Source organism: Prinia subflava, chromosome Z (genome assembly GCF_021018805.1).
Source record: "Prinia subflava isolate CZ2003 ecotype Zambia chromosome Z, Cam_Psub_1.2, whole genome shotgun sequence".
In the NCBI taxonomy this organism is placed as follows: Eukaryota; Metazoa; Chordata; class Aves; order Passeriformes; family Cisticolidae; genus Prinia; species Prinia subflava.
Window position 1 is genome coordinate 90,641,506 of NC_086283.1, and position 27,880 is coordinate 90,669,385.

The window sequence follows — 27,880 nt, forward strand, 5'->3', positions numbered from 1 at the left end:
GGCAGGACTTGGAGCGCCGCCCGGCGTCCGGGTCCCCCCTGCGCTGAAAGGTGAGCACTCCCTAGGGCAGCTCTAGATGTCTGTGAGCTCCTTTAATATCACTTTTGTGCACAGATACAAATGAAGAAAATGAAATACTTTACAACGCTATGGCTGTTTTCAGCCCTTGAATGTGCCCTCAAGCTGCTCAGGAGCGTGCATCTGGATTATAGACCTGCTAGAAAACTAAATGAACAAAAAAACAAACCTCACTGTTATTATTATTCCATACTCTGTTTTCCTACACTTGTGTCAGCTCATCTAAGTTGTTTTTTTTTCCCGAGCCATGACCAAGACAACGGGTGCAGCTTGAGATGGGTGATGCCCGATGGCTAGAAATAAAACCCCATAGATTGGTGTCTATACAGTTGGTATTTGTTTATTGCAGCACTGGAGGTGAGGGGGATTTCTCCACCTAACTCATTCACCCTTGTCAAGTGCTGTGGATTATCTATACAGTAAGTATTACTTAATATTGCTACATCATTATAACATCATCATGTATGTACCAGAGCTGATTTACATAATGTTATCTCATGGTCATAAATTGTTCTGTACTGTACTTGTGCTTCCCCAATTTAGGTGGTCTTGGGGGTCTTCTTCAGTAAAGGCTCAAGGTCTTCCTCACATCTGCACTTTTCAACATTGTCTTTGGAGCATGCACAGTTATGGTGTTCCTTGGTCTTTCTGGATCTAACTGGTCTAAATTTTTCATTTTGTGGCTAATTTGCTTTATATTTGTGAATTACTCATTAGTATACCTGCTGCTCCCCAATATAGCTATACTCGTCTATTTTGAAACTATTCACGTGGCAAATTTCCATTTATTTAAGCACTGAGCAACTAGTTAACCGTACACTAGCTACTACATTGTATAAAAAGTTGTAATTCAGGTTATATTGGTGTCTTATAACTTAAGATGTATAAGCGTCGTGTAACTGACCCAAGTTATAAGGGCATGGCAGGGAATGACACTACTGGGCATTTTTATTTTGTGAGGGATTGAGTTAACCGGCAGGGCGAATTCGTTATGTGCCAATGTGTTTCCTCTCCCAGCTGCATCCATGTACCACCAGCAAGTAAACGAATAGAGGTAACAAGTAGGAAAGGGTTTACTCAATATTCAGTTGGTCCTTACACCGTTATCTTTATGGACCACCCTCCAATTAAATAACACAGTAGATTCAGTAAATTATTTACATGCTGGACTTAAAAAAATACAGCAAAGGGATAGTGCAGATGACACGACACATAAAATCGTTTGCAAAACGCCATCTGATTTTTAAGCTCCAATGACACTAAAGCTTAGTGCATCAGACTGCACTGACTCTGTGGAGCACAAACGCCGAGCCAGAGCCGTCGGCACCACGTCCTGCTGTCAGTGCTCATCCCCAAGCCAGGCGCACTTCTGGGCCACCTCCGAGGGCAGGAGGAGAGACAGGGACCGCCCGTTCAGAGACACCAGGAGCTGAAGCTGGTCCATGCAGCCCCGTAGGATCTCCTCCGGGTAGCCGCTGACTCGCAGGTCCAGGGGGCTGCGGTGGCGCAGGAGCCTGTCCGCCAGCCCCAGGCTGCTGGCGGCCAGCAGCGAGGGCGCGTATTTGGTGAAGGCGTAATCAGCCAGGCTGAGCTCCGCGATGCCCGCCGCCAGGCTCCGGGCGTCCGCCGCCTCCCCCGCGTCGGCCCCCCGAGCCTCCAGCCGCACCTGGCTGAAGTGCTCCAGGAAGAAGCTGACGGTGGGCGCCGCCAGGTCGAAGTCCAGGCGATGCAGGACGATGCACTCCAGGTTGCGGAGCTGCTGGCGGGTGAAGGCGTCGCAGCAGAGGGCGAGGAGCTCTTTCACGCTAGGAGGGTGCACCTCCACCTGCGAGTGGGGACAGGAGTGAGGACGCTGCCGCCGGGAAGCAGCGCAGGGGAGCTGGCGCCGAGCCCGGCCTGTCTGTGCCCCCCCTCGGGCTGGCCTCGGCGGGTGCAGAGACCCTGGCGGCGGGGCAGCCGGGCCGCAGGGCCGCCCTACCTGTTTGCAGGCGATGAGCAGCGCTGTTACCCCCAGCAGCTGGAAGCAGTCGGCGGCCACGGGAGTGGTGGCGAGAAAGCGGTCGAGGATATTGACGGCCAGGCAGAGTGCCTCCAAAGAGAGCCCGAAATGCCGGTGCACGGGGATGAGCCAGCTGACCAGCTTGCAGCGCGCCTCTGCCGTCACCTACGGCACCGGCAGCGGGGATCAGGTGGGGCCCATCCTGGACTCCCTCGCCCGCTCCCCGCCTCCGGCCCCGCTGCCTCTACCTGCGGCTGCCGGGCGAGCGGCTCCCGCGGCTGGAAGCGGCTCTCCAGCCCCTTGCGGGAGCGGTACCAGCTCTCCCCGTAGTCGCGGAAAGCCTGCAGCTCCTGCGCACTTTCTACCGCCGCCGCCAGGCGCCGCCACCGCCCCGGGCGCCGCGGGCAGCCCCCCGGGGAGCCGCCGGGCCCCCGACGCTCCGGAGCGCCGCCGCGCCGCCCGCTCGCCGCCGTCACCATGGGCTGGGCGGCCGGGGCAGCTCCGCTCCCAGCGCGGCGCTGGCTATTTGAGCCAGCCAAAGCTGCCACCGCCCGCCTCCCGGGCACCCGCCCCGCCCGGCCCGGGGAGGTCGTCTGAGCGCTGAGGGGACCACCGTCTCCAAAACAAAATCCGCGCCACCGAAACGTCTCTCCTCTGCCGCTTGCCCCCGGGCCAGAAGGTCGTGGTGGAGCTGCCGTGAGACTGTGACCTCCCCACCACGGCCTCGTCGCCCTCGCACGGCAGGGAGAGCAAACCATCCACCAGTGCTGTAAACGCACGAACGCGGCCAGCTGAAGCCGCTCCATCTCTCCAGCTCCTAGCAGTTCAACTCGGAACCTCGCAAGCTTTAATAGCTTGTACCGGTCGGTCCCCACACAGGTAACACTTTCAGTGCAGGTCACCAGAAACAGCACAAAGACACCGGGAGATAGAACCAGGAATACTGGAGCTCCGGAGCAATACGGGTCACAGTTACACCTCCATCCATGACTAGTTACATAATGGAGCACTATTTTAAACAGCTGAACGCAGGAAAATCAAACCTGCACTCCAACCACGCATTTATAGTGTGCTAGATGCATAAAGACTTGGAGAAAGAAAACTTCTTCTGGGTTAAGCACTGGGAAACACGTCAGTGGAAACAAGAGCTCCAAAGCCCATGATGGAGAAGCAAAACAGGGAAGGAGGTGGGAATTCTACAGGGTGAACGGCAGGAGCAGAAACTCCTCTCCACCTTGAGGACAGAGACCAGGAGAACATGCTGCCTTTAAAAAAAAGAACACATTGCAAAATACAATTGAGATTATGGTGACAAAGATCCAGAGATACTGAGGGGTCTTGTGTATGACAAATGCTTTGAGAAACTAATACAAAGGTGTTAACAGAAGTCTTTATTAAATAAATAGAGCAAAAGAGAAAGTTCATCCACCCAAAAGAGTACAGGCACAAAAACTGCTCATGTATACTGCAGAAGCAGAAAGCCAGCATATAATCTGTTTTTTGTTTTTGCTGGGTTTTTTTTTAAAGATAACTGTGCTTATCTGTACACCACAGTGTGATCTCCTTAATCTGTTTTGCAGAAAACTGTTGCTCACACAGATCGTGCAATTTCCCAGTTATTACAATATATCCCCTTAATTTATTTCAGTTATTTATTTAAAAGATTACAAAGTACAGCATGCTAGAGAAACACAAAGAATAATTCCGAATTTCAACATCACCACCTATAAATGGAAAAAACCCTCTTATCCATCACAGCTGAATAAGGGAGAGGAACTCAAACACAATTTACACTTTCCCATAAGATCTAACAATTTATGACCAACAACTCACTTGCAAAATTCAAACCCAAAAGAAAAAGGAGCTTGCTAGTTATTGAATTACTGAGATGTTTTCTAATTTGTGTTTCCAAAGGATACAAATAAAATATCTCAGCCAAAACAAAACCTAGGAAATTTGTTTAGGGTATAGATTTAGTTTATATCTGCAATGAATATAATTTGCAGGTTTTGATTTCAGTGTGGCAATACTGAAGCCAAAGTTGAGGTCCTCAGGTCTAAAATCAAAACTTCATGTTCAAATGCCTCCTTGCCTAACTGGTGGTGTAAAAAACCCCAAAAGTCACTTCTTGTCTATGAAATCAGGACAACCACTAGATTATTGTAATGCATAAAAGAATAACAGATGTGATCCCTGTTCCTTCAGAGCTGTTAGCTTTCTCTTCCAAAACTGAGTGCAAGCTAACATGCCCAAGTTGGACAGCAATACCAGTTCCACTGTGATAATCTGACTGGATAGGCTCCATATATTTTGCATTTTTTATGTACTCAGTGTCCTTTCTGTACGTGATTAACCTCTACTGTATAAAATCTTTATTTTTCAGATTAAACAAAAGTTGTCATCTACACTATGCTTTTGCCTGTAAAGACAGTTCCTATTTAATGGCATATCCTCCCCACCAATATACTCCTTATTCTTGAAAGCTGAGTTGGCAATCTAAAATTGCACTTCATTATTAGAAATAGTGTGGATAGGTGGAATATGAGACCATGTGAATCATTAAGCTACTCAGTTAAGGGTTATTCAGTATTAAAGAAACAAGAAACAAAGGATTACACAGATATACAATCATGGTGAGCAAGTAGGGCAGGAGAGAACTGCCACTGGAAGTTTCTACTAGGAGCTTCTCTGGTATTTCCTTGAAGAGGGTCAATGTGAATTTTGATCAATGAGGGGGAAAATACATGATCATCTCTTGAAGTGGACATGCAAAACTATGCAAAACTTAATATACAAAAAAGAGACAGTAAAATATACTACAGTTGCAGGAGTTACAAGGATCAGGGTAAAGAGCAAGGAACAACTGTGAGAAGAGGCACATCCTCTGTTTGGGAGGAGCTACTGGTCAGTACATGTCTTGCTGAGCACTTGTTCACAGCAATCCATACTATCATCTTATTAATGCTTACAGAGCATCTTCTCAATAAATCATACAGAAAAATTAAGACTTACTTTTCTGTATATACTGTGAATTAATACTGTAAATTAATACAGTTCCAAAGGAAAAAGAAACATCACTCAGGAAACCCATATGAGAAACATTTGTCTTCTGTTTGCACACAGGAAATTCTTCTCAGCTGAGATTCTGGACTGAATCTTCAATCATCAGCACACACTGTACTGATGGTATGATTAGCACATTAGGCTAAAAAAGAGGAATTGTTCACAGCCATTTCTCTTTTGAGAAGAAACTGCTTGCAGCTATTATTCATACAGTCAACACAAATGGCACCAAATATACTGTAAAGGTTAAACATATTCAGTGTTCATCTTTAAAGTGATAAAGAAAAAGGCTGATCCTATGCAAAATGATGCTGTCTATCCCCATCGTGGCTCGTATCAACCACATTAAGAATTTAAATACTTCCAATTAATGTTGGAGTGCATTAATTTCCCCTGCAATTACTGAAGCTCTGATTTGTTACTGATTTCTGATTTCAGTTACCATTTTCTGTTTTTATCAGCTCTTTGATGATGTATAAGACCTTGTCATCTAGAAAAGAAAAAATAAAACAGTGTGTGAAAAAGAGCAAGCTTAAAAATTGATTCCCAAAATGCCAAAACCCCAAAAATCGTAAGCGAAGTCTAGCTGTCAGCAACTTAAAATTTTAGTGTTTTAGGCTATGCCATAATCAAAAGCAAAACAAATGGTTAGCATTTGGCAAGCAAAAGGACAAACAGTATGTACACAGTACATCATGACAAAATTATTCAATGAATTGCAGATGACCATTTCGATATTCCACAAAAGGAACTGAGAAAGTAGTGGGTTAACTACAGATACATCAGCATACAGGAATTCTGTCTTCCCCACCTACAATATGCTCCTGAACATCCAGTGTCCAGATTTTAAACTGTGCTCCGCTACCCCTTACTTTTGGGAACCAACATGTCATTGATTATCCTAGATTTTGAGACAACTTGCACAACACTTGTAAGTCATCCATGCCTAGGATTCTCCACATATAATCTCAATTCTCTTTTGAGATGCAAGCCTCACCATTACTACTACTACCTTGAATGTTGTTACCAGGGATACCTTTAAAATGGCAGTTGTGCAGATCTTTGTACATCTGGGGTGAGCCACACAATATATGCAGGGTTAATAATGACTTTCTGGACACTTACTGGAACTTTCATGTCACACATGCTGCTGTGTGAGGCTGCAGTGTACTAACAATTCCTCAGATTTGCTACAAGGTCCACTTAAACAGTAATGCCAGCAGTGAAAGTTACCTTCAAGTGACATTTTGGGATTTTCAAGCTTCTTCTTCAAAACAGACTCAATAAGAACTCTCAGCTGCTTGAAAATTACTGCTATCTTAACAGGAGCCTATAAAGAAAAGGTAAACATTTGTATTATCAGACATTCCATACAAAACCATAGATCAAAATAGTATCCTACACAAAATAAGAAGTTTATGACAAAGGTTCCTGCAAACATGATGCACATACATGATTTTAATGGTAATGATAATCATGATGGATAGCATACCTATGAAATAACTGGGCTTACATTATGCCCTAGCCTTAGGTACCAGTTGTTGGTAACATCAAAGCCTGAAGAACAGCAGCTCAGAAGGGTAACTTACCATTGTGCTGGTTGTTCCCACACAACCAGCATAAGAGGAAATGATCACTTTACCAATAAACTGCCCAATTAATTACCTTTTTCCCCCAAATGGAACAAAGTTCAAATTACATTTATACCTGAAATAAAAGAGCTATGCATTTGCCTCTTGGGAGGTCTTCCAGACCTTCTGACAAAGCAATCACAAGCCTTTGCTAAATCTCACTAGGAATTTGGACACTTAAAACTGAACTGTCTCCCGAAAATATTTTTTATCCCTTTCTCCCTATTTCAATTTATATTTCATTTATATGCTGCCTTTGGTACAACAAGTAGCTTCTACAATAGAAGCACAAAATGCAGTGGATTTTGCTTAGTGTCTCAGTAAAAAAGCAAAAATTCTGAAACACTGTAAGATGTGATTAGCCCAGCAACTGCACAACTGTAGCCATCCAGGGACCAGAAAAAAAATCTCTAACAAATCCACAAGGGACTTGATTTTTAAAATTCCCTGTTCATGACAAGCAGTTAATTCAATTAGACGAATGCTTACTTGGATCAGCAGACTGCAAAAAATTGTTTTGTTGCTTATACTTGTCTTTGAGAGTAGTACAAGGCCCAGAGCACAGAAAATTTTAACCACGTAGCTGCCTAGATAGCAAACCCCATGACTTACCATTTACCAGAATTTACAGAGGATCTTTTCATGACAACTATTTTGTCTGCAAAAATATGCTGGGAAAGTACTCTCAGCTTTCCAATTTCCAAACAAAACTTACATATTCAGAAAGGAAAAAATCCTAATCAAGAAAACCAAACATCCCAAATCCAAGTAAGCAGCTATTTAAAAATGTGGATTTTTTTGTTTTTCAAACAACTCTGTCTGCACTATAGAACAGTATATACCATAGTGTGCTAAAGATAAATAGTAGTTACAAGATTATAGAACTGTAATATAAAAACAGTACACTCCTCTGCTTTCAGTACAAATGCTATAAAAAAAGTTTACTCTGCATCCATTTTCAATACCTTTTCTGAAAGAACACTTTCTTCTTGAAGAGACAGGGAACTTACTTTTTGCAAACCACATTTAACAAGTCTAGTCTTTTGAGTGGGATTTATTAAGATTTCATTACACGTATGTAAAATTTCCCATCATTATCTTTAATTCTCTCCCCCTTTCCTCCCTCTTGTCTCCATCTCCCATATGCAGTGGTCTGAAACAAGCTAATATATCAACTATGTAATACAAAAGCTCATGCAATCACAAAAGGTAGTTTAGTTATGACTTCAATGCACCTGAAAATGGATCCAACCATCAACTGTCAGGAGACGCTCGCGATGCTGGACTTCTATATCCCCACCAAAAAGCAAAATGGGAAAAGGGGATATTAAAGTAGTTTCTCTCAAATACACCTTGGCATACCTCACCTGCATATAAACAAACACAAACAATTAAAAACAACAACAAAAAAATCCCAGACCACACAACATCTGTAACACTAAATTTGACTGCTACTTCTACAAGCAAAGATCACACTTTTTTCCCTTTTCAAGATGCAACCAAAATAATTATTGCACACAATCAATAGCTATTTGTCTGCCTTGCACCACATAAAATAACTCATCTCTAGGTGACAGGCTTATATGCTTGAAGTTAGCTAAAGCCACAGTTATCTTCTTACAGCTCAAATGGAGAGATAATGTTAGCCTAGAGGTGTTCATAGAAGCAACACTAAAAATATTAACACTACTGAAGCAAAAGCCAGACCAAGCTCTTTAATTATACATTCCTCTTGGGAGCAACTGTTTTATCAGTTTATCTACATCCACATATGCACATGCAAAAACGTGGTACATGCAGACACATGCACTGCATGAACTATGGGGCTCAGCATGTGCTGCTTCTGGCTTTGGAACATCTCAAAGACAGAATGGGGTGGAATGAAGGATTGAATGGTTGTAGCGTGAAGGATGGACAAAAAAAGAGTGCATCTTCATACTAAAGTGCAGGCTTTGTTTGCCACACTCTTTATGGAATAACTTACCTATCTTAGCTGCTGTCTTGTCATCACACTACAATGTTCTTTTCAATATTTTCAACTCTCAAAAAATACTATCTATTTATATACCTTAAAAAGTTACATATTTCCTGCTTCTCTACAGTAAATTTGGCCATTAAGCAACTGCTGTAAAACTTTTGTTGTACCAGAAATGTAACTAATACAAACACTTGAATTTAACAAATAGCTGACAAGATTTTCAATTGAAGGGGAAAGAAGTGGAAAAAAATGCAGTTTACTTAGGATGTTCAGCAGCCCATTACAGAATTGGCTGTTTTATTTTATTACTGGGATATGCCAGTACCAAGTTTCAAAACTTTAGAATAATAACAAACCAAACTTTGAAAAGTTACTACTACCTATTACTGTGTAAAATGTTAATAAAATCAACAAGACTGTATTTAAAAAAATCAATGAAACTATTAAGTTAAATGATACACAGAAAATTTCTTCCATTTATAGCTATCAGTTTCACAATGAACAGATTTGTTCATGATCTTCTGTTTCACCTTCTTTTTCTTCATCACTCAGTTGACTCACTTTTATGAACTTTATGGTCATTAGATAATAAGAGACTCTTAAAATAAAAGAATTAGCTATTAAATAGCATACACTAGTTTGAAGTCTATTAGAGGCAGAACTCCATCTTTACATGAACAACGAGCTACATTCGCTATCTTCAACCTACCTTCTCCTGGTAAAGGAGCCATCCATATGTCTGCAAGTCTCGGTTTACAGAGGAGGGATGAACTTGCGCTTTACCCTGAGCAGTTTCCACTGTGCAAGCCAGCTTCTCTGTAATATCCACAGACTTTGTATATAGTATTTTTCCCACGTTGTCATACAGCCCTGCAGTTAACACGGCTTTAAGAAGAGCTATTTCACTGAGAGACAGGGGTTGCGTGGCTCCACTTCCATCCCATCCACATTGTGTTGAAGGTGCTGTGAACCCTGCTGCTCTGACCACCCTTATGAGCTCTTGCTTCACATCCTGAAATTAGGATAGTATTAGTAAAGTTTTGAATTTAAAAAGTTACATACTCCACTTCAGCAGCAGAAAATGACACTTCATCTGAATTATTCATGCTCTCCAGGGGAAAGTTCCTTACTTGAATCATCACTTGTATTTTCTGCAGCCTAGCTATTTCCGGAAATCCCAGTTATTTGTATGAGAAAAACATTATGTATATTATAATCTGGTATCTGGAATATAGGATTAGACATATGGAAATAAATATGCTGCAAATACTAAATCTCTACTTGCAGTTAAAATTAAAAAATACATTTGCATCAAAGATCCAGGTCTGCTTAGAAGTACTCAGTCACCCACATGTAAAACGAAATATCAATTAAAACGTTTTCTCACCAAAAATAAGAGGCCATTTACATAAGGTTGTGCCTCATCTTTTAAATTAACTGTTAATAGACATGTGATTTGATATCAAGAATTATATAAACACTTTAATTCATGAAGTTTTGAATCTGATGAAAGTGAGGCCTTGCTTCTCCAGTGGCAGTGACTACAAAGCTGTTTACCCAAGTGTGCATATCAAAACTCACATAACACAGCTACCTTGATTGAGAGCATGCATCCCATCGGTCCCTAAAATTCCACTTGCTTTTATCTTGTGTAAATAGTAACTGTAATATATCATCTCTTTGAAAGGGAATGACATTTTCAGATGGAAATTTCAACGAACAACTTAGGAGTGCAGAGCATAATGATATGTTTTACCTCCAGAGTTAACAGTGAAGTCCTATTAAGGAAATTTCTTCTGCAATAAGTCATTTCAGCACGATACCCTCCTTCCTGTCGAGCCCTTTTCCATCTAAGGAAAAAAACAATGTCTTATGACAGAAAGAAGAAAGCCACCAAGACTGTAACAACAGAAGAGGCACTAAGTTCAAAAGGAATAATGTGTTTTGGTAAGCATTCTCCACTCTAAAATAAATTGTATTAATGAAGATGAATGCTGCTGGTCTAGGGATACTCCAGAGAACATATCTGTAACACAGATTTGACAGATACTAACAAAAATATGTGATTTACTCTTAAACTCCATACATTTCTGTCTGTCTTGACAGTCAAAACAAAATTCAGACTTAGTGGTAATCCCTAAAGAGGAAAAAACCTGTATGTCATTTATACATTTGTGCTTTATCAAATACAAAATATTCTGGTCAAAATACCAAAACCAGCAAACAAAATACTTTAAACACTAGGATAAACTGATATAGTAAATCTCTGTATGTATGCAAGCATAGTTATAAGGAGCTGAACAAAACACTAAGCAAGCTATCCATTTGTATTATAGTACTTGGCAATCTATTGTTACTCTGAACAGAAAAAACTTGAAGTGAAAGCAGTTCAAGAGATACTAAGGATTCTTTATGTAACTGCATTATTTGTTATCTGCTACTAGTTATGAGCATAAGAGAATCATCACTTACCCCAGATAAGCATTGTAGATCGTTATATGATCTGAAACTGCCATAGCTAGAGATGATTTTGCAAGATCTGCTTCATCTCTTCGACCAATAGGTGTAGTAAATGGGGATTTTTCTGTCATAACAGCAGCCAAAGTTGCCTGCAATTATAAAGTACACATCACTTGAAAGTATTTTGTTATAAACTCGCAGGTTTATAAAACAAATAGCCCTAAATTTTCTTTTATCATTATCCTAGAATTACAGGCTTGGTTTGCAAGTGACCTTAAAGGTCATCTAGTTTCAAGCCCCTGCTATAGGCAGGGACACCTTCCACTAAATGAGGTTGCTCAAAGCCCCAACCAACCTGGCCTCCAACACTTCCAGCAATGGGACATCCACTGCTTCTCTGGTCAACCTGTTTCTGTGCCTCACCACCCTCACAGTAAAGAACTTCTTCCAAATATTGAATCAAACCAAATCCTCTTTCAGTTCAAACCCATCCCCTCTTGTCCTGTTACTATATGCCCCTTTAAGAAGTTGCTCTTTAATGCCCTTCAGGTAATGAAAAGCTGTCATTAGGTCATGCTGGAGCTGTTTCTCCAGGCTGAACAGCACCAATTCTCTCAGTCTCCTCAAAGGAGAGGTACTCCAATGCTCTCTAATCATCTTTGTGATAAACTCTGGACTCACTCCAGCAAGACTCACTCCATATCCATCTTGTGTTGGGGCTACCAGAGCTGGATCCAGCACTACAGGTGGGTGTAGTGAAGGCACAGCAGAGGGGCAAAATTCCTGCTCTGGCCCTGCTGCCCACAGGGCTCTGGATGCAGCCCAGGACACGTTTGTCTCTCTGGGCTGTGAGTGCCATGGCTGGGGCATGTCCAGCCCCTCACCCAGCAGCACCCCCAAGTCCTTGTGGGCAGGGCTGCTCTGGTCTGTTCATGCCCAGCCTGTGCTGATATCTGGGGTTGTCCTGACCCGGGTGCAGCACCAGCACTCGGTCTTATGAGCTCCTCATCTGCCCACTTTTCCAGATCCTTCTTGATGGCATCCCATCCTTCAGATGTGTCAACAGCACCACTCAGCTCGGGGTCATCTGCAAACGTGCTGAGGGTGCACTCAACCTCTCCATCTATGTCACTGATGATGATATTAAATAACTCTGGTCCCAGTATAGACCTCTGAGGGCATCATTTGTCACTGATGTCCATTGAGACTCTGAGCCATTAACCACCACCCTCAGGATGGGACTGTACAACCAACCACTTTCTTATGCATCTAATAGTTCATCCTGTGAATCTCTTTCCAATTTAGGTGAGGGAACATGGTAAAGGCTTTGCAGAAGTCCAGATAAACAAATATGTGGCCTTTCCCTTGTCCGCTAATGTGTCTGCACCACAGAAGGCTACTGGGTTGGTCAAGCAGGACTTGCCCTTGGTTAAGCTTATGCTGGTGTCTTTAATCATCACCTTGTCCTCTGAGTACTGCAGCATTCTTCTAGAAGGATCTGTTCCATGATCTTCCCAGGTACAGAATTGAAGCTGATTAGTAGTTCCCAAGGCCCCTCTTTTCTACTTCTGTAAAAAATCCCAGGTCCTCTGGGCCTTCACTTTACTCCCATAAAAGAGGTTGCTATTGATGACTGAGGCAAAAATATCGACAACCTCAGCCTACTCCTCATCTGTTGTTAATGGTTCATCAGCTGGGGTACATTTTCTTTGACTTTCCTTTTCTGGCTGACATAGCTGAATAAACCCTTCTTATTCAGCTCCACCTTTGCAATGGCCTTCCTCATCACATCCCTATGGCCACTAGACTGAATTCCTATAGTCTTTCCAGGACACCTGTCCTTGCTTCTGCACTGGTTGTGCATATGCTTTCTGCCTGTCTTGGGTTATGTAACCAAAAAAAAAAAAAAGTGTATTCTATTTCACGTGTTGAAAGCTGTTGGAGAGATGTTTTTGTTTATCTCTTGTAACTCCAGGGGGGAGGAGGGTGGATGCCTTCTGATAATGGGCCAGCTATTAAAACCAGGTGGGGCAGTGTTTCTTATCTCTTTCACCACTGTCCACCCCCTGGGGGATATCTTCTGTTAATGGGCCATTCAGGCTCTCCAGTGACATGACACATTACACCATCCCATTGGGAGATGCTCTGCCCAGTGCAGGGGGAGGGGGGAGCCAGCTGTTCCTACCAAGATAAAACCTGAGATTTAGGAACACCAGGTAGCCTGTTTTCCACTGGATTCTCAGACGAAGACCAGACCCATCCCACCATCACTGGGCCCCTTCTACTGGATCATATATACTCCAACAGAAGCACATCTGTTTCACCAGGAGGATTTATTTGGACTGCTTCCAATACCCTGAACAGGGAGTCAGGTCGTATTTTCTGACTCTGTCAGGGTGTCCAGGGTTTTCTTTCTTTGTTTTTGTACTACTACATTTGTATTTTTAATATTCCTAGTAAAGAACTGTTACTCCATTTCCCAAAACTTTGCCTGAAAGCCCTTAACTGCAAAATTATAATAATTGGGAGGGAGGGGAGTATTCATTCTCCATTCCAAGGGAAATTCCAGTTTTCCCTGGCAGAAACCTGTCTTCTCAAATCAAGACACTGCCCTTCAGTTGAATCAGCAGATCTCCACTCACACCCATTGATTGTTTTCCCTGCCTGATTTCTTGCACCTAAGAATCACTAGTTCTCTACTCTAAGAAGATTAGATAATATTTAATTATAGTGTATCTTCCACTATGTTTCAAGGAAAACTCAGCACCATAAGAATTTCCTACACAGAATTCAGCACCTGCTTATATTAAACCACTGCTTACACAGTGCCTTATATGCAAGCATAAAAAGCATCTCAAAACTCACACAAAATGTTTTGCCAAATGACAGTGCAAAGAAGATTAATCAACTGCTTTATGTTATACCACATTAACCGGTGATATCACGAAATTTAACTTTCACTTTCCAGGAACTAACATATTCATGTTTTCTTCTAATTTGCAGTGAATTCCATCGATTAGGTGAAAACTAAAACTAATTATTAAGTCACAGCCTTAATAAATTACCTACCAATTAATTTGCAGTAACTTTGATTATGTTCTTGGACACAAACTGTAGGGTAATCCAGACTGCCTAACCCACACATAAGAGGACATTTTCTTTAAATGTCAGCTTCCCTGGGATCACCATGGACAGACCTGGAGACCAAGCCTGATTATCTACTGTAGAGAGTACCTACCAGTTTAGAATCACAGGACCATTTTAAGTTGTAAAAGACATCTAAGATCATTGAGTCCAACCATAAAGAACACATATATCATTCCCCTCCATGATGTTTGGGTGCTCTCATCCTAAAGTAAACATTTTAACTTGCATCACCCTTTCAAAATACTTCATTACAAGAAACCAGATTAATTGCAAAGAATTAACAATTTCTATACTTTTTAAAATACAATTTTTTTACTCACCACAGGATCCAAGCAGCCAAATATAGCACCAAATATAAGCATTTTGCCAATCTTTACGTTGACAGGAAGGGCTGCAAGGTGCTGGCCCAATGGAGTCAGCTTGGGCTCGTTTAACTGACAAGCGCCAATCCTCCTCAACAGATTCATTGCATTACCAATTACTTGCTGCTGTGGTGGATCTAAAGCTCTGGAAAGAAAATCTTCAGGAGAGCCAAGACTGCATTTCTGTGAGGTAAAGGGACATATATTTCAATATAAAAATTTATTATAAAAACGTTCTCTAACAGCTACACAGAAAACTGGAAAGCTCATCTTGCATCAAAAATTCAGTCCCTCCCCACCAAACAAGCACATTGCTTCCCAGAAGGCTAACGTGCCCCACATTAGGTTAAGAAAACTTCATTGTTTGGAAGGGATTCATATGGCATGACTACTCAGAGAAGTAAGTTACCAGTGATCACTAATGAACAGGAGACTCAATCCTGATGGGATGCAGTTCAACCCAGCACTAATTTGCCAGGTTGCTAGTTTTCTCATGCACATACTGCTCATTTAAGACATGGTGAGAGGTAATGGAATTGCTCCCTTAAACAGAAATCAATTAGAAGGCTATTTAACAGGGTTTAAAAGTATCAGTCAGAGGCAAACTGGAATCATAGTACACTATTCTCACTGAACAGTATGCTTATATTTTACAGCAATCAAGTGCTGAGTTACCCCTGACCTGTGTGAGAAGCCCTACTACGTAATTGCACTGGATCAGGTCTGTTGTAACAAACTTTTTAGCTACTAGGGTCACTAATTCCAAAACAGGCAATAGTATGAAGGCATAATTCCTCCAAAGGCATGCACAGTATTTTTAACCTGACAAGGTGTTTTGGGCTCAGATGTGTGGCCAGGTTTAGGCAGTAGGGGCTGCATGAGTGAGTTTGGTGAGAGGCTGAGAGCAGCTTCCTCTACATCCAGCCAATGCCAGGTAGCTCCAGGGCAGACCCGCTGCTGGCCAAGGCTGAGCCAATCCCTGATGGTGGTCATGCTTCCAGGAGAAGTTATCGCACAGAAAAAAAGTGCAGGCAGAGAAGAGTAGGTGAGAACAACTCCGAAAACACCAAAATCAGTGAAGAACGTAGAGGAGGAGGTTCTCCAGCTGCTGCAGCCCATGGTGAGGAAGGCTGTCCCCCTGCAGCTCACGGAGGTCCATGAAGGAGCCCACACTCAAGCAGGTGGATGCCTGAAGGTGGCTGTGACCCTGCAGAGAGCTCACACTGGGGCAGGCTCCTGGCAGGACCTGTAGCGCCCTGATGAGAGGAGCCCACACTGCAACAGGTTTGCTGGCACAACCTGAGACCCTGAGGGGGATCCATGCTGGAGCAGTACATGAAAAACTGCAACCTGGGGGGGAAGGATTCACTTGCAGAAACTTGTGAAGGACTGTCTCCAGTGGAAGGGACCCCAAGCTGGAGCTGAGGAAGGAATCCTCCCTTCCTCTGAGGAGGAAGCAGCAGCAGAAACAATGTGGTAAACTGACCAAAACTGCCATTCCCCATCTCCCTGTGCTGATGGAGGATAGGAGGTAGGAAATTGGGAAATAAAGTAAAGCTCAGGAAAAAGGGGTGGTTTTTACTTCTCATTAACCTAACTGGTTATAAATTCAATTGATTTCCACAAATCAAGTCTGCTCCACCTGAGACAGTAACTGGTGAGACATCTCTCTGTGTCCTTATCTCTCCAGCTATGAGCCTTTCATTATATTTTCTCTCCCATCCACCTGAGGAGGAGAGTAATAGAGGAGCTTTGGGGCCACCCAGCATCCAGCCATGGTCAACCCACCACACAAGATCAGCAATTCTAAAACCAAAAACCATACCATAATATGAAGGCATAATTCCTCCAAAGGCACACGCAGTATTTCTGGAACAGAATATTCCATGAAACTTTCAAACCTGCAACATCATAAAAACACAGAAACACATATATTCAACTAAATATTTGAATTAAACTTGTAAATTCATTTTATACACGGTCATTCCTTGCAGGTTTTCTCTTGAGGGGCAAGGAAGGTAGTAGCATGGCTAAGTCACCCCTACTTTGAATTAAGGCATGTGTTGTGGCTTGGAAAATTGGAAGTTTTAGTCAGAGAGAAAAAGGCAGAAAAATCAATTTTCAAAACTAGTCTGTAAAATGCTTTCAAACTGGAAAGTCTTTTATGGGACTAAAAGGCACACTTCACTGGTGAATTGTCACTATCAAAAGATAAGATTTAACCTTAATTGTTTTTCAGCTGAAGATTGCTTCAGGCTTTCACAGAACAAGGAAAAGCTTATTCCACTGCAGTAATAGAAACTAATTCTGCAGTGCCCCCAGAAACCCACCTCCTCAGAAACGTACATATTTATCTGATAAAAAATTCAAAGTTCAGAAGGTAAGGTTTGCACACATTTGATGTAAGCCAAGTAGGCCTTGTAAAGAAATTATGTTCTTGTGCTGCACTTTTCCTTTAATTCTGAATATTTTTTAAACACACATTATAGAAACATTAAGAATAAAATTAACTTTTTTAAAAAGTGTGAAAGATTACTATAACACTTTACACATATGATATTCAAACTCTTGTTTTTCCAGTTTTATCTTTTTGTGAATGAAGTGAAATCAAATGAATTTCAACAAGAATTCTCAGTTTTTCACAGAAAAAGAAGATGGTATCTACGTGACTTACAGAATTCTGCAGAGTTTACAGTACCTGTCTCTTGTGTACATTCGGAAGCAGAACCCGTCCCTAACACGCCCAGCTCTTCCTTGTCGCTGCAGAGCACTGGCTTTACTAACAAAGGTCTCTTCCAAGGAACTCATCTGACTGCTTTCATGATACCTTAAAAATTATAAAGCAGATTCAGATTTCTGAATTAAAATTTTCCTGTATATATAACCTGAACACCAGCATACTGACAATATACCAATGAGCAATTATTTGAAAATACGTTCAGTTTTGAAAACCAAGCATATCTGTGAGGAACTGTATATTATAAAACCTTGAATACAACTCACCAGTGAAAGTATAAAAAATAGAAAATTAAAGCTTTATTATTTCATCTCCCTGGCAATTCAGAATCATTCTAACATATTGTGTAGGGATTTTCACATTTAAAGTGAACAAAAAATAACTTTTAAAAACAGATAGTATAAGAAGTACTTCATTTTTAAAACAGTTCTTAATCATAATTATCCATACATTATATCCATCCATTATCTAGAAACTTCCCTTATTCTTCTCACCATTTGAAACTCCAAATATACATCCCAAAGCTGCACCCAAAACTGCAAGCAGTTAAATGACCTCAGCACATTTCTGTTTCCAGTTTAATAAGGATACTATGAAATTCTTGTAGTTCTGCCTTCCAAATACTTACATTACTCACAGTGTGACTGATGAAAATCAAACTCTTACCTGTTTTCTTTTGTTCTTCCAGTATCAATTACAAAGACAACATCTGGTATTGTGATACCCGTCTCTGCTATATTTGTTGCCAAAACAATCTGGAAAGAGTAACGTAACATAAATAGAAGAACTGGAATGTCTAACAGGTTTCAACCTTTAAATCCGTATTGTGGAGTAAGTCTGGTTAATTTTTTTTACCCAGAAATGTTTCCTTAAATAATCTGACAAATAAATAAAAGTTGCATGCCTTGGAAAATGGTCTTGTTTTCCGCAAGGACAGAAATTTTAAGTGAAGAAATAATTTCACATTCACATTTTGTTCTATAATCCATCAGAATTACTGGCTAGTATCTGCCAAAACTGATCAGCATTTAATTACATAGTGTGGCAGTAAATGAAATTGTACTTTTCCCAGATAAAAGCCATAGCTACTGCTTAACAATAGTTAAAATACAGGTAAATAATAATTAAGCAAGCTCACTGAAAAATTTTAGGTTTAAGAATTTGCTCAATACTGTCAAGATTTTCCCAACATAGTTTCTGCATATTACAGACCACCGTATTAGAATTGCTTCTTTGCAGAGAGGAAATTCTAGGAACACCTGGCTGCTGCGTAATTCTCATATTATAACAATGTAGAGTTGCACCCACAAAAAATTTCTCTTTTCAGTTGTGAACTTAGTAAATATTACCTTTCTAATACCAAGAGGAGGTATTGTAAATGCAGCTGCTTGATCTTGAGTGGAAAGAACAGAATGCAAAGCTATCAATCTGTGCCTAGAACAAGAAATTATAATAATAAGTATATACTTATCAAATAACATGGAATAAAAAATAAATCCAGCATAATGACAACATTTGGAGAAAGCAACTAGAATAGACAGTTGAAAGAATAAAACTTGGAGTGATTAGGTATGAAAGTCTGCTTCATTATTTTATTACAATATGTAGAAAAAATAACCTAATTAGCTCATAGGGATGTTCTCCTCTTCAGTAAAAATGCAGGAACTGCTGGTTACTTTACAGTAACAGCCTAGCAATAAAGGGAGCTAGCTGTCCATAAACCTGATTTTTTAAAATTGTGCTTCCAAGACAAGGACCATTACAAACACATGCAACTTCAAGTAATAAAGGCCTTCAGAGATGAGACAGCCACAGAGACTGGTACTTTCCCCTTCTCTCCAGACTTTTATGTCTCAGTCCATCAACAAATATTTAGCATTTGACTGCAATTGTGCCTCTTATGTAGCTAAGTTGCTAACTTTTAGTTACCCAAAAAATAAATTTTGAAATTATCTGTCACTACAACCCTAGGTCATTTCTCTTGGTAGATCCAGATGCTCTGGAGCTCTTCTCAGGAAGTAGTCACTTCCATGTAAACAGTAAGCCACAGAAATCTGTATCCCAGGTATGGCAGCTTCCATACCCTAAGAAGGGGAAAAGAAGTAGTCAAGTGGTTTTGATTAAGTAAATTTGTTGAAGAATAAAATAGAAAATAATAAAAGAAAATTTATCATACCATTACTAAGTATCTGTTATTTTTGCTTGTACAACTTTCAGACTACAGTAGTAAAAGTACATTTGTATTATAGCAAAAGCACATTTGTACTGCAGTAAAAGTACATTTGTAGCCCGATTAGCTCCAAGGTATACATCTCACTTGTCTTTTAGAAGAATAAGAATAGCAAACCTTAAAGAATGTTTGTTGGGTTGTAACTCAGAGTATTAACTTAATTTAAAAAAATCTGCATTACCTATCATGCAAGTTAAATCTTCTGTCAGTTGAAATGAGATCATACAGCTGTTGGATATGAGCAAGGCCTGGTAAAAAGATCAGCACAGCACCTTCAATATTCTTGAACTGGGGACTTCTATCTGCAAAATTGTTGTACAGGCATATAGTTAAAAAAAACATGCATTGCAAACAGTTTCACATAACAGGAATGAATGCTACACCCTTTGGTTAATGCTTTTTAGGCTCTTTCATGGAAGAATGAAGTACTTCATTATCAACAGAAAGCCATGGAAAATAGGCCCAAAGGACAACCCCAAGTACATAAGCTTTTTGAGAGGCGGACCAAACATACCTAAGTATGCAAGCAACTCCAAAATAAGTTCAAGGTTGATCTTGTAAGGGTTCATATATGAGATAGCCTGCTGTGTACGATTGCTATACTTTGCATAGTAAGGAGCCAAATCGATACCAGATCCAGACTGAACTGGGACATACTCCTAAAAAAACAGAGTAAACAGAAAAAGAAAATCACATTGTTAGTATTTTAGAACAACATAGAGCAGAAGGTGAATTTGCCATTCTCTTGAAACAGAGATTGGGATAAGAGAAATTTAACCAACTTCCTATCAAAACCTGTTAGTGTTAGATTAAATCACAACCACCTACATAATGTGTACAGGTATCTACAACCATCAAATGACATTCCAGATTTTAAAAAAGGTAAAAATTAAAGTCTGTCCAAAAGGTGAATAGGCCCCAGGTCCATATCTGGCATTCAGCTGGTATCAGCTCAAACTGGCCTATCAAGATGTAGAATCTTCTTTCAAAACTCCTACTTTGGGGCGTAAGAAACAAGCACCACCTTTTCCCTCTCCCTCATCTCACCCTCCTCAACTAATGGTTCCAACGAAAATTAGGAATGAACTAGGTGGCAACTCCTGCAGTGTTTCAGAACAGCAAAAAAGACGAGTTGGCAGGAGAGACATAAATTTTAATTTTTTCTACAATCTTGCATACACAGCATAGTTTCTAAATTAAGTTGCACTATTGTAAACTATTTCATTGTTACTCAATACACCTAAGGAAGCTTGACACCACATATCCTTCTGTACTGAAAAAAATCAGCAGAGACACCAGACTATTTTTCAACATATGTATAAGTGTTCGACTGTAGCAAGCTAAATTTTCAGAAGTTTTGCAGAGCAAGTTGGAGCAGACAGGTGTGTTCCAAAATACATAGTCTAGATGAATAGACCAAGCTGCCAAAATCAGATGGCACTAATAGAATTTCCCCTTCAAGAGTTTTGATCCAAAAGCACATAGAGCTGTTACTGCAGAGTACCTAAAAATTAACCATAACCTGTTGATCTAAAGAGGTGTATACAACAATCTCATGTAAATCACCTCATTTGGCATGCCAAGTTAGAGGACCCTGGGAGTTTTTCAGCTAAAAAAGATAAGGCCTTGTCTCTTCTGTTGTTAGGTTCACTATGTAGAAGAATTCTTTGAGGAAGGGGAAAAAAAACCAACAACAACAACAAGAAATGGTTTCCTTGCTCCTGCTTATAGAGCCAGAGCTGGTAATGTACAAGAGACCTCAATGTCAAATACAGCAAAATCAAGACAGCTATACAGGGCTAGAACAACAGTCAAAAGGGTGTAGCATTCATAAATATCAGTAGCAGTGCCATTGTATCTGTTTTTTATAAACTGAAACAATATTTGATATGCTACAATCCAACCACGTTAAATTCAAAGCAATCAAAATGATTCAATAGTAAAACCCCCCAGAAGTTCCAAGACAAAACTAAAAATGCCTGTTTCACCTGGTGCTTTGCAGTGCTTCCTCCTTTACCAGTAACATTTATTGTTACTTCCTCCTCCTCCTCCAAGAATTTCTGACAATATTCTGAGTCTTTCTCCAGAACATAGCCAGTTGCTTCAATTACATCTTCAACATGGAAAGTCTTCAGAGAAAGTGCAAAGAAAAAACAGGAGGCATGTCATAAACTAATCAGCTATCTTTTTCATGTTTTAAAATTTACGTAACAAAGCTGAATAGGCCATACCTTAACATTGTAATAAATCTTGCAAATTTCAGCTTAAACTGTCTTATGATTTTTGAAAACCTAATCTTAGAGCTGCTACAAGTTTGTTAATGGGCATCTCCACCTGATGACTACATAACCTTTACAATAGCCTATATAGCATGCATAAGAAAAACACATAAGAGTGCAGTGACAAAGTTACTGGCAGTGTGGGAGGAATTCTTTAATGCTTTCCTTTATACCTAGGTTGAACAGAGAAAAATCAAAGTGTCACTGATGGACTGATTGTAATCAATAAATCCATCACAAAAAAGAGTACAGCTGCAGCTATGTATAGCTAGTACGTAATAGCTATGTACTCCAAAGCCCTGAAGCTCTTCTACATTTTCATAAAAGAACTACAAGTCCTTGAAATACTTAAGGATCTGTATTTCTGATTAAAAGAAAAAGTGACGCAGATATATTGCATAGATACTAACCAGGCAAATGCTGCATGCACACATATGAAGTGTCTTGCACAATCAAAATAAACAGCTACCTACCTCAACTGGGTAGCTCCTCCCTGAGATCCTTAAAATGGGACAATGTGAGAAATAGCTGGAAAACTTCTCACTGTCTACAGTGGCGCTCATTAAAATCAGGTGCAGGTCTGAACGCTTATGCAAGATCTCTCTCAGAATAACTAGCAAGAAATCAGACTGGACACTTCTTTCATGTACCTAGAATTAGAAAAACAGATCTGTAGCAAGAATTTAGTACATGTCAAGGCCCAGAGTAACTGTGATTTCTGCAGAATAGTAAAGAACTGATAACCTCATCTACAATAACATGAGATATACTTGACAGGAGACCATCTTCCTGAAGTTTCCGAAGCAGGACACCTGTTGTACAGTAGAGCAGTCTGGTAGATTCTCCTGTTCTTGATTCCATACGAATTTGATATCCACACAAGGAATTCTTAAAAAATAAATTAAAAACACAGTTATTTAAAATAACATACAAGTTAACAATATTCAAAATCAAGTAAAATTTAGTAGCTGTCAGATTCAGACACCACACAAGTGCTAATTAGGTGGTATAGTGAATGACTGCCACACCTCCATACAAGTACTTTCCTTTGTTAAGAAAGGAAAAATACATGACATTTATCCAGAGTGTCAAAAACCCTGGTAAAATCAGGGTTGTTTTTAGGACTCTGACAATTTCGAAAATATTTTTGCACAAATTACCCTAACAAATACAGGAATTCAGCTTCCTTCAAATAACAAAATAACTTATGTTGGAAAGGACATTTCTCAAAGCATGACCTCACTCAAGGCCAGACTGGATTGCTCAGAGCCTTATTGAGGGAACTTGCCTCATCCCTAGTGACAGTGACACAACACTCCCTGGGCAATCTGCTCAAATCTTTGACCATTCCAGCTATGAAACACTGTTGCTCTACATCAGCCTCTGAAGATTTTAGAAATCATATATGCATACCTACAGGTTCACAGGTGACAAGACAAAAAGAAACAATACCAAGACATATGACACAGCAAGAAGTCATTTTCAAGAGAAAATGACATCTAATTGTTCGGTTGTATAAGAAATAATGTTCTCACTTTCTGTAAACAATCCAGGCCCTTGCATTTGATCAAGACAAGCAAAGAAATTAACACACTTCTTACCTTTCCTCCGGGTCCTGATTCACAGCCTAGCTCTTCACAAACTCTTGTTGCCAGACTCACTGCTGAAATTCTTCGGGGTTGGGTGCAAACAATGTTGCATTTTTTTGATCCTTCATCTAGCAACAAGTCTTCTAACAAGAAATGAGGCACCTGGGTACTCTTCCCACTGCCTGTTTCACCAGCAACAACAACTACTCGATGTTTTTTAAGAGTTTCCACAATCGAGTATCTGTGCTTAAACACAGGTAACTCCTGTCTCTCTTTCAGAAGCTTCTGGTATCTAGAGGAACTCTGCAGCTTCTTAAACAAAATCCTTGAAGGTTCCAAATTATCTGCATCTGAAGTCTCAAGGGAGAGACTGCTGAAGTCCTCATCAGAAACCAAGTTTTCCCAGGAATCTTCAGGACCCTCAGACATTTTCGGCTGGTTTTCAGACTGTAGCTGTTGTTGCTGTTTGAGTTTGTTTAACAATTTAGCAATAAAGGTATCACGTGGCTTGTTGGTTTCTATCTTGCTTTCTTCTTCCTTTTTCTTCTCGATATCCCTCCATTCCAGCCAGACATCTCGGTAGGTAGGAGGCAGCAACTGATGAACTGACTTCATGTGCAAAAGGAAGAAAGAAATTACATTATGTACTACTCAGTAGTATCACTAATATTTTATGTGTAAACAAACTCAAAGATTTCACAAAAACCAAGCAGGAAACCATTCTAAATATAGAAACTATGAAAGCAGTGATATAAATGTAAAGAATACATCTTTATTTTCAATTAGCTTTCAGTTTTTATATGACTGAAAGTATGGTTTTACCAAAAAATACCATCTCTCTATGCTGCAAAGCACACACACAATCAGATAAAGACAAACGACTATGTAATGGAAGCAAAGAATTTAATGGGACATACTACATGAAACTATTTTTAGAACTTAACTATAGATACTATAACAAAAAAGTGCATAGGCAGATTTGACACCAAGAATAGTAATACTGCTAAGAAACTTACCTGTCCTTTGGTTAAATGGTAAAGTGCCAAAGTGGCAGCTAGATGTTGTGCTTGCATACTGTCTTCTGTTACAATTGTAGGACACATTGCCATTACATCATCAGATGACTTGATAATCCTGATCCTTACAGAAAAATTTTGAAAGCAGTTATCTCAATTTTTTGCTATCAATATAAACAGGAAATACCTATGACATAACATTTTCAGCAAATATTCCAGCAGTGAATTTGTGGGTTTTTTCCCTTCACAAACACCTCCATTTTCTTCCAAGGCAGAAATACTGATATACATACAGATTACCAGTAAGGTTAGGTGCTTTGGAAGAAGAGCTCAATGTTTGTGTGCTTGTAACTATTTAGGACAGATCAGGACAACATTTAATGACCTACTAAGATCTGCAGATAAACAGCAGTCAGAGCAGCAGCCAAATTTCCCATACTCTTAGGGGTGGCAGTCTGTTAGCAGTTTTTAGCTTGAGCAAGAAAACAAGCTCTTTTACTTGGCTCTTTCAAGAAACATTGTTTTTTTAGAACTTTGTGCCTGCTTTATTCATACATGGTAATATTCTACCCTATAGCTCTGTATTTTAGACTTGATTTCTAAAAGAAATTTAAAAGTAAAAACTGCACTGTTTTGCTCATAAATTTACAGTATCTTTGACACAAATTTTAAACTTCCACTTAACTTTAAATAATTTCCAGAAGGATTTTGGTATTCATAAACTTGAATCTTTGATTTAATGTTACTTTGAATAAGAATACCAAACACGAATTGTTCAAACTCACCTCACAGGGCTGCTTCAGACTAAGCTTTCATTCAGCAGTATACACAAATAAAAAATCTTTATCCCTGCCTTATGGGATCATTCACTAGAATCTTATTTTTGTGATTTTGTCTAGGTCAAGTATCACTTTTGCAGAGCTATCCAGAGTAAAATACCTCCCTGATGGACTAAAAAAGAGTTTGGGTGAAACACACTATACTAATATAAATCTCTATCTATTTTTCAAGAGAAAATTGACTAGAATTTTTATTTTCAAATTAACCAAAACGCAAATATAAAGACTACAGGAAATACATACCTACATTTCCAGTATTTTCCAACAGGAATTTTTTCGAAAGCAGGATTTGGGCTCTTCGGAAAATTCTTTCTGCACCAGTCAATCAAAAACTGTTTTGGAGATTTACCAGTCCAGCTTCGAGCACTATAATCAAAATTTCTTACATCTAGTGGTTCTCTTTTTTTCACTGCAAGAGCAGAAAAACACATTTTAAAGCCTCCTAAAATCTATTTTACATTACATTGAAGTAATTTTTACCGTTATTCACATGATAGTACAATAACAGTACTAGTAACAGTAATAGTGCAGTAACTAGACAGTACAATTTTCTGAAATGTTTTGTAGAAATACAGGTATTGATGATACATAACAGAAACTTCTGCTTTTCCTACAAAAAGTATTTTGTCATCTTTTATCACCCAATAATTTTAGAAATTTCATTGAAATTGGTTATTGCAAAGTATTTTAACAGTTCAAAGATTTACACTTAAAATAGTTTAAGAACATCAAAGTGTGATTGAAACAGCAACTAGCCCTACAACTGAAAAAAAAAAGAAATATAATTTTTAAGACATGGCAGCATGAAAATGTAATCTCCTAAAACAAGTACAGGTCCTTTAAAGCCAGCTTGGTCAGTGAGACAGACTGTGTGCAGATGACACCAGTTTGGGTGGGAGTGTTGATGTGCTGTGGGGCAGGCAGGCTCTGCAGAGGGCTGGATCATGGCTGAGGCCAATGGGGTGAGGTTCAACAAGGCCCAGTGCCAGGTCCTGCCCTTGGCTCACAACAGCCCCAGGCAGGGCCACAGGCTGGGGCAGAGGGGCTGGAAAGGACCTGGGGGTGCTGTGCCAGCAGCTGAACATGAGGCAGCAGTGCCCAGGGGGCCAAGAAGGCCAAGGGCATCCTGGCCTGGCTCAGCAGTGGTGTGGCCAGCAGGGCCAGGGCAGGGATTGTCCCCTGTGCTGGCACTGGTGAGGCCACAGCTCGAGTGCTGTGTGCAGGGCTGGGCCCTCAGTGCAGGACAGACCCTGAGGGGCTGCAGTGAGTCCAGAGAAGGGCAGGGCAGTGGGGAAGGGTCTGCAGCACCAGGGCTGGGAGCAGCAGCTGAGGGAGCTGGGGGTGTTCATCCTGGAGAAAAGGAGGCTCAGGGGAGACCTTGTCACTCTCTACAACTGCCTGAAAGGAGGCTGTGGCCAGATGGGGTTCAGCCTCTTCTCCCAGGCAACCAGTGATGTGTAAGAGGACCACAGCCTGAATCTGCATTGGGGAGGTTCAGGCTGGACATTAGGAGGGATTTATTCACAGAAAGGGTTGTCAAGCATTGGACTGGGCTGCCCAAGGAAGTGGTGGAGTCACCACCCCTGGAGGTGTTTAAGGAACAACTGGACTTTGCACCCAGTGCCATGGCACACTGGACCATGTGTGGTGTTTGGTCACAGGCTGGACTCAGTCTCAGGTCTCTTCCAAGCTAATTGGTTCTGTGGTAGTTCACCTTCCTTTCCCATGATCAGAGCTTGTTCACTCAGCACTGCAAACCTAAAAAACAGGAACTAATTCTGCAAATTTGTGGTATGATTCAAGCTTGCAATGAACTACTTCCAACACACCTTTGTCTTCCTTTGCAGCACCATCAGGTTTTTCAAGCAAGCTCAAATTCAAAGTGGTTTCTTGAGGCTGAGGTGAGGGAGTTTTTTTCTTTTCATTTTGCTGTTGGTTTGAAATCTTTATAGCAGGATTAAATACTGGATGTTCCTCAAGTACTGCCATTTCTGTCAAAGAGAGAACATAACTTACACCCACAAACTCCTTAAAAAACAACTATATTAATTTATACTGAGTATCTGAAACCAGAACCAGTGAAATGTTACTGACTTTTCAGAACTGACTGACAAAGAACAGATTCAGAAAAGCCTTCATTTCACAGAACGGCATAAAAGATAATGAAATCATTTTCAATTCAACCTGACTCCAAGATTTAATTGCTTAACAAACACGTGGGCCAGAAAAAAATACAGGTAACTTGTATATCTCTACCTTGCTGAATTCTTCTTATTTTTTCTTGTGCTGCCTTCTGGCCTTGCTTGTCTTTGTCTTGCTTGGATATGCTTGCTTGTTCTTTTGCTTCTGAGAGCTTGGCAGACAGAAGTATATACCTCTCATTCTATTTCAAACAGAATTATTAGTTACAAGTTGAATATGGTACACTTGTCACTTTCAGTGACTTCATTATAAAGTGCGGGTGTTTTATCC

The 27,880-nt window shown here is 40.4% G+C and overlaps 2 protein-coding genes across 2 annotated transcripts in view; both read right to left on the reverse strand.

Moving 5' to 3' along the window:
* Nucleotides 1-83: 83 nt before the first annotated feature.
* CCNO (cyclin O) lies at nucleotides 84-3,078 on the reverse strand. The gene is made up of 3 exons (XM_063421641.1): nucleotides 2,326-3,078; nucleotides 2,057-2,242; nucleotides 84-1,903 (listed from the first exon to the last, which is right to left on the reverse strand). Exons 1-3 carry the CDS (start codon nucleotides 2,881-2,883, stop codon nucleotides 1,418-1,420), a joined length of 1,230 nt encoding a protein of 409 aa, XP_063277711.1. The 5' UTR covers nucleotides 2,884-3,078; the 3' UTR covers nucleotides 84-1,417.
* Nucleotides 3,079-3,449: 371 nt separating this feature from the next.
* DHX29 (DExH-box helicase 29) overlaps nucleotides 3,450-27,880 on the reverse strand; it is a 30,537-nt gene continuing 6,106 nt past the window's right edge. The window contains exons 7-27 of the mRNA XM_063421639.1: nucleotides 27,665-27,791; nucleotides 27,238-27,399; nucleotides 25,652-25,817; nucleotides 24,570-24,693; nucleotides 23,566-24,162; nucleotides 22,709-22,852; nucleotides 22,438-22,614; nucleotides 21,674-21,814; nucleotides 20,200-20,344; nucleotides 19,867-19,987; nucleotides 18,805-18,889; nucleotides 18,122-18,210; nucleotides 17,417-17,545; nucleotides 16,544-16,619; nucleotides 14,677-14,901; nucleotides 11,222-11,358; nucleotides 10,506-10,599; nucleotides 9,459-9,761; nucleotides 8,007-8,138; nucleotides 6,374-6,470; nucleotides 3,450-5,630 (exon numbers count right to left, since the gene is read on the reverse strand). Of these exons, the coding sequence (XP_063277709.1) occupies nucleotides 5,575-5,630; nucleotides 6,374-6,470; nucleotides 8,007-8,138; nucleotides 9,459-9,761; nucleotides 10,506-10,599; nucleotides 11,222-11,358; nucleotides 14,677-14,901; nucleotides 16,544-16,619; nucleotides 17,417-17,545; nucleotides 18,122-18,210; nucleotides 18,805-18,889; nucleotides 19,867-19,987; nucleotides 20,200-20,344; nucleotides 21,674-21,814; nucleotides 22,438-22,614; nucleotides 22,709-22,852; nucleotides 23,566-24,162; nucleotides 24,570-24,693; nucleotides 25,652-25,817; nucleotides 27,238-27,399; nucleotides 27,665-27,791 (3,327 nt within the window). The 3' untranslated portion in view covers nucleotides 3,450-5,574. The remainder of the gene's footprint in view (nucleotides 5,631-6,373; nucleotides 6,471-8,006; nucleotides 8,139-9,458; nucleotides 9,762-10,505; nucleotides 10,600-11,221; nucleotides 11,359-14,676; nucleotides 14,902-16,543; nucleotides 16,620-17,416; nucleotides 17,546-18,121; nucleotides 18,211-18,804; nucleotides 18,890-19,866; nucleotides 19,988-20,199; nucleotides 20,345-21,673; nucleotides 21,815-22,437; nucleotides 22,615-22,708; nucleotides 22,853-23,565; nucleotides 24,163-24,569; nucleotides 24,694-25,651; nucleotides 25,818-27,237; nucleotides 27,400-27,664; nucleotides 27,792-27,880) is intronic.

Excerpts from the sequence above, each read along its gene's own strand:
- CCNO (XM_063421641.1), bottom strand. The coding sequence starts at position 2,883 with ATGGAGCGGCTTCAGCTGGCCGCGTTCGTGCGTTTACAGCACTGGTGG. Across the intron at positions 2,243-2,325 it reads CGCTCGCCCGGCAGCCGCAG|GTGACGGCAGAGGCGCGCTG; the intron begins GTAGAGGCAGCG and ends CCGGTGCCGTAG. Across the intron at positions 1,904-2,056 it reads TGCTCATCGCCTGCAAACAG|GTGGAGGTGCACCCTCCTAG; the intron begins GTAGGGCGGCCC and ends CCCCACTCGCAG.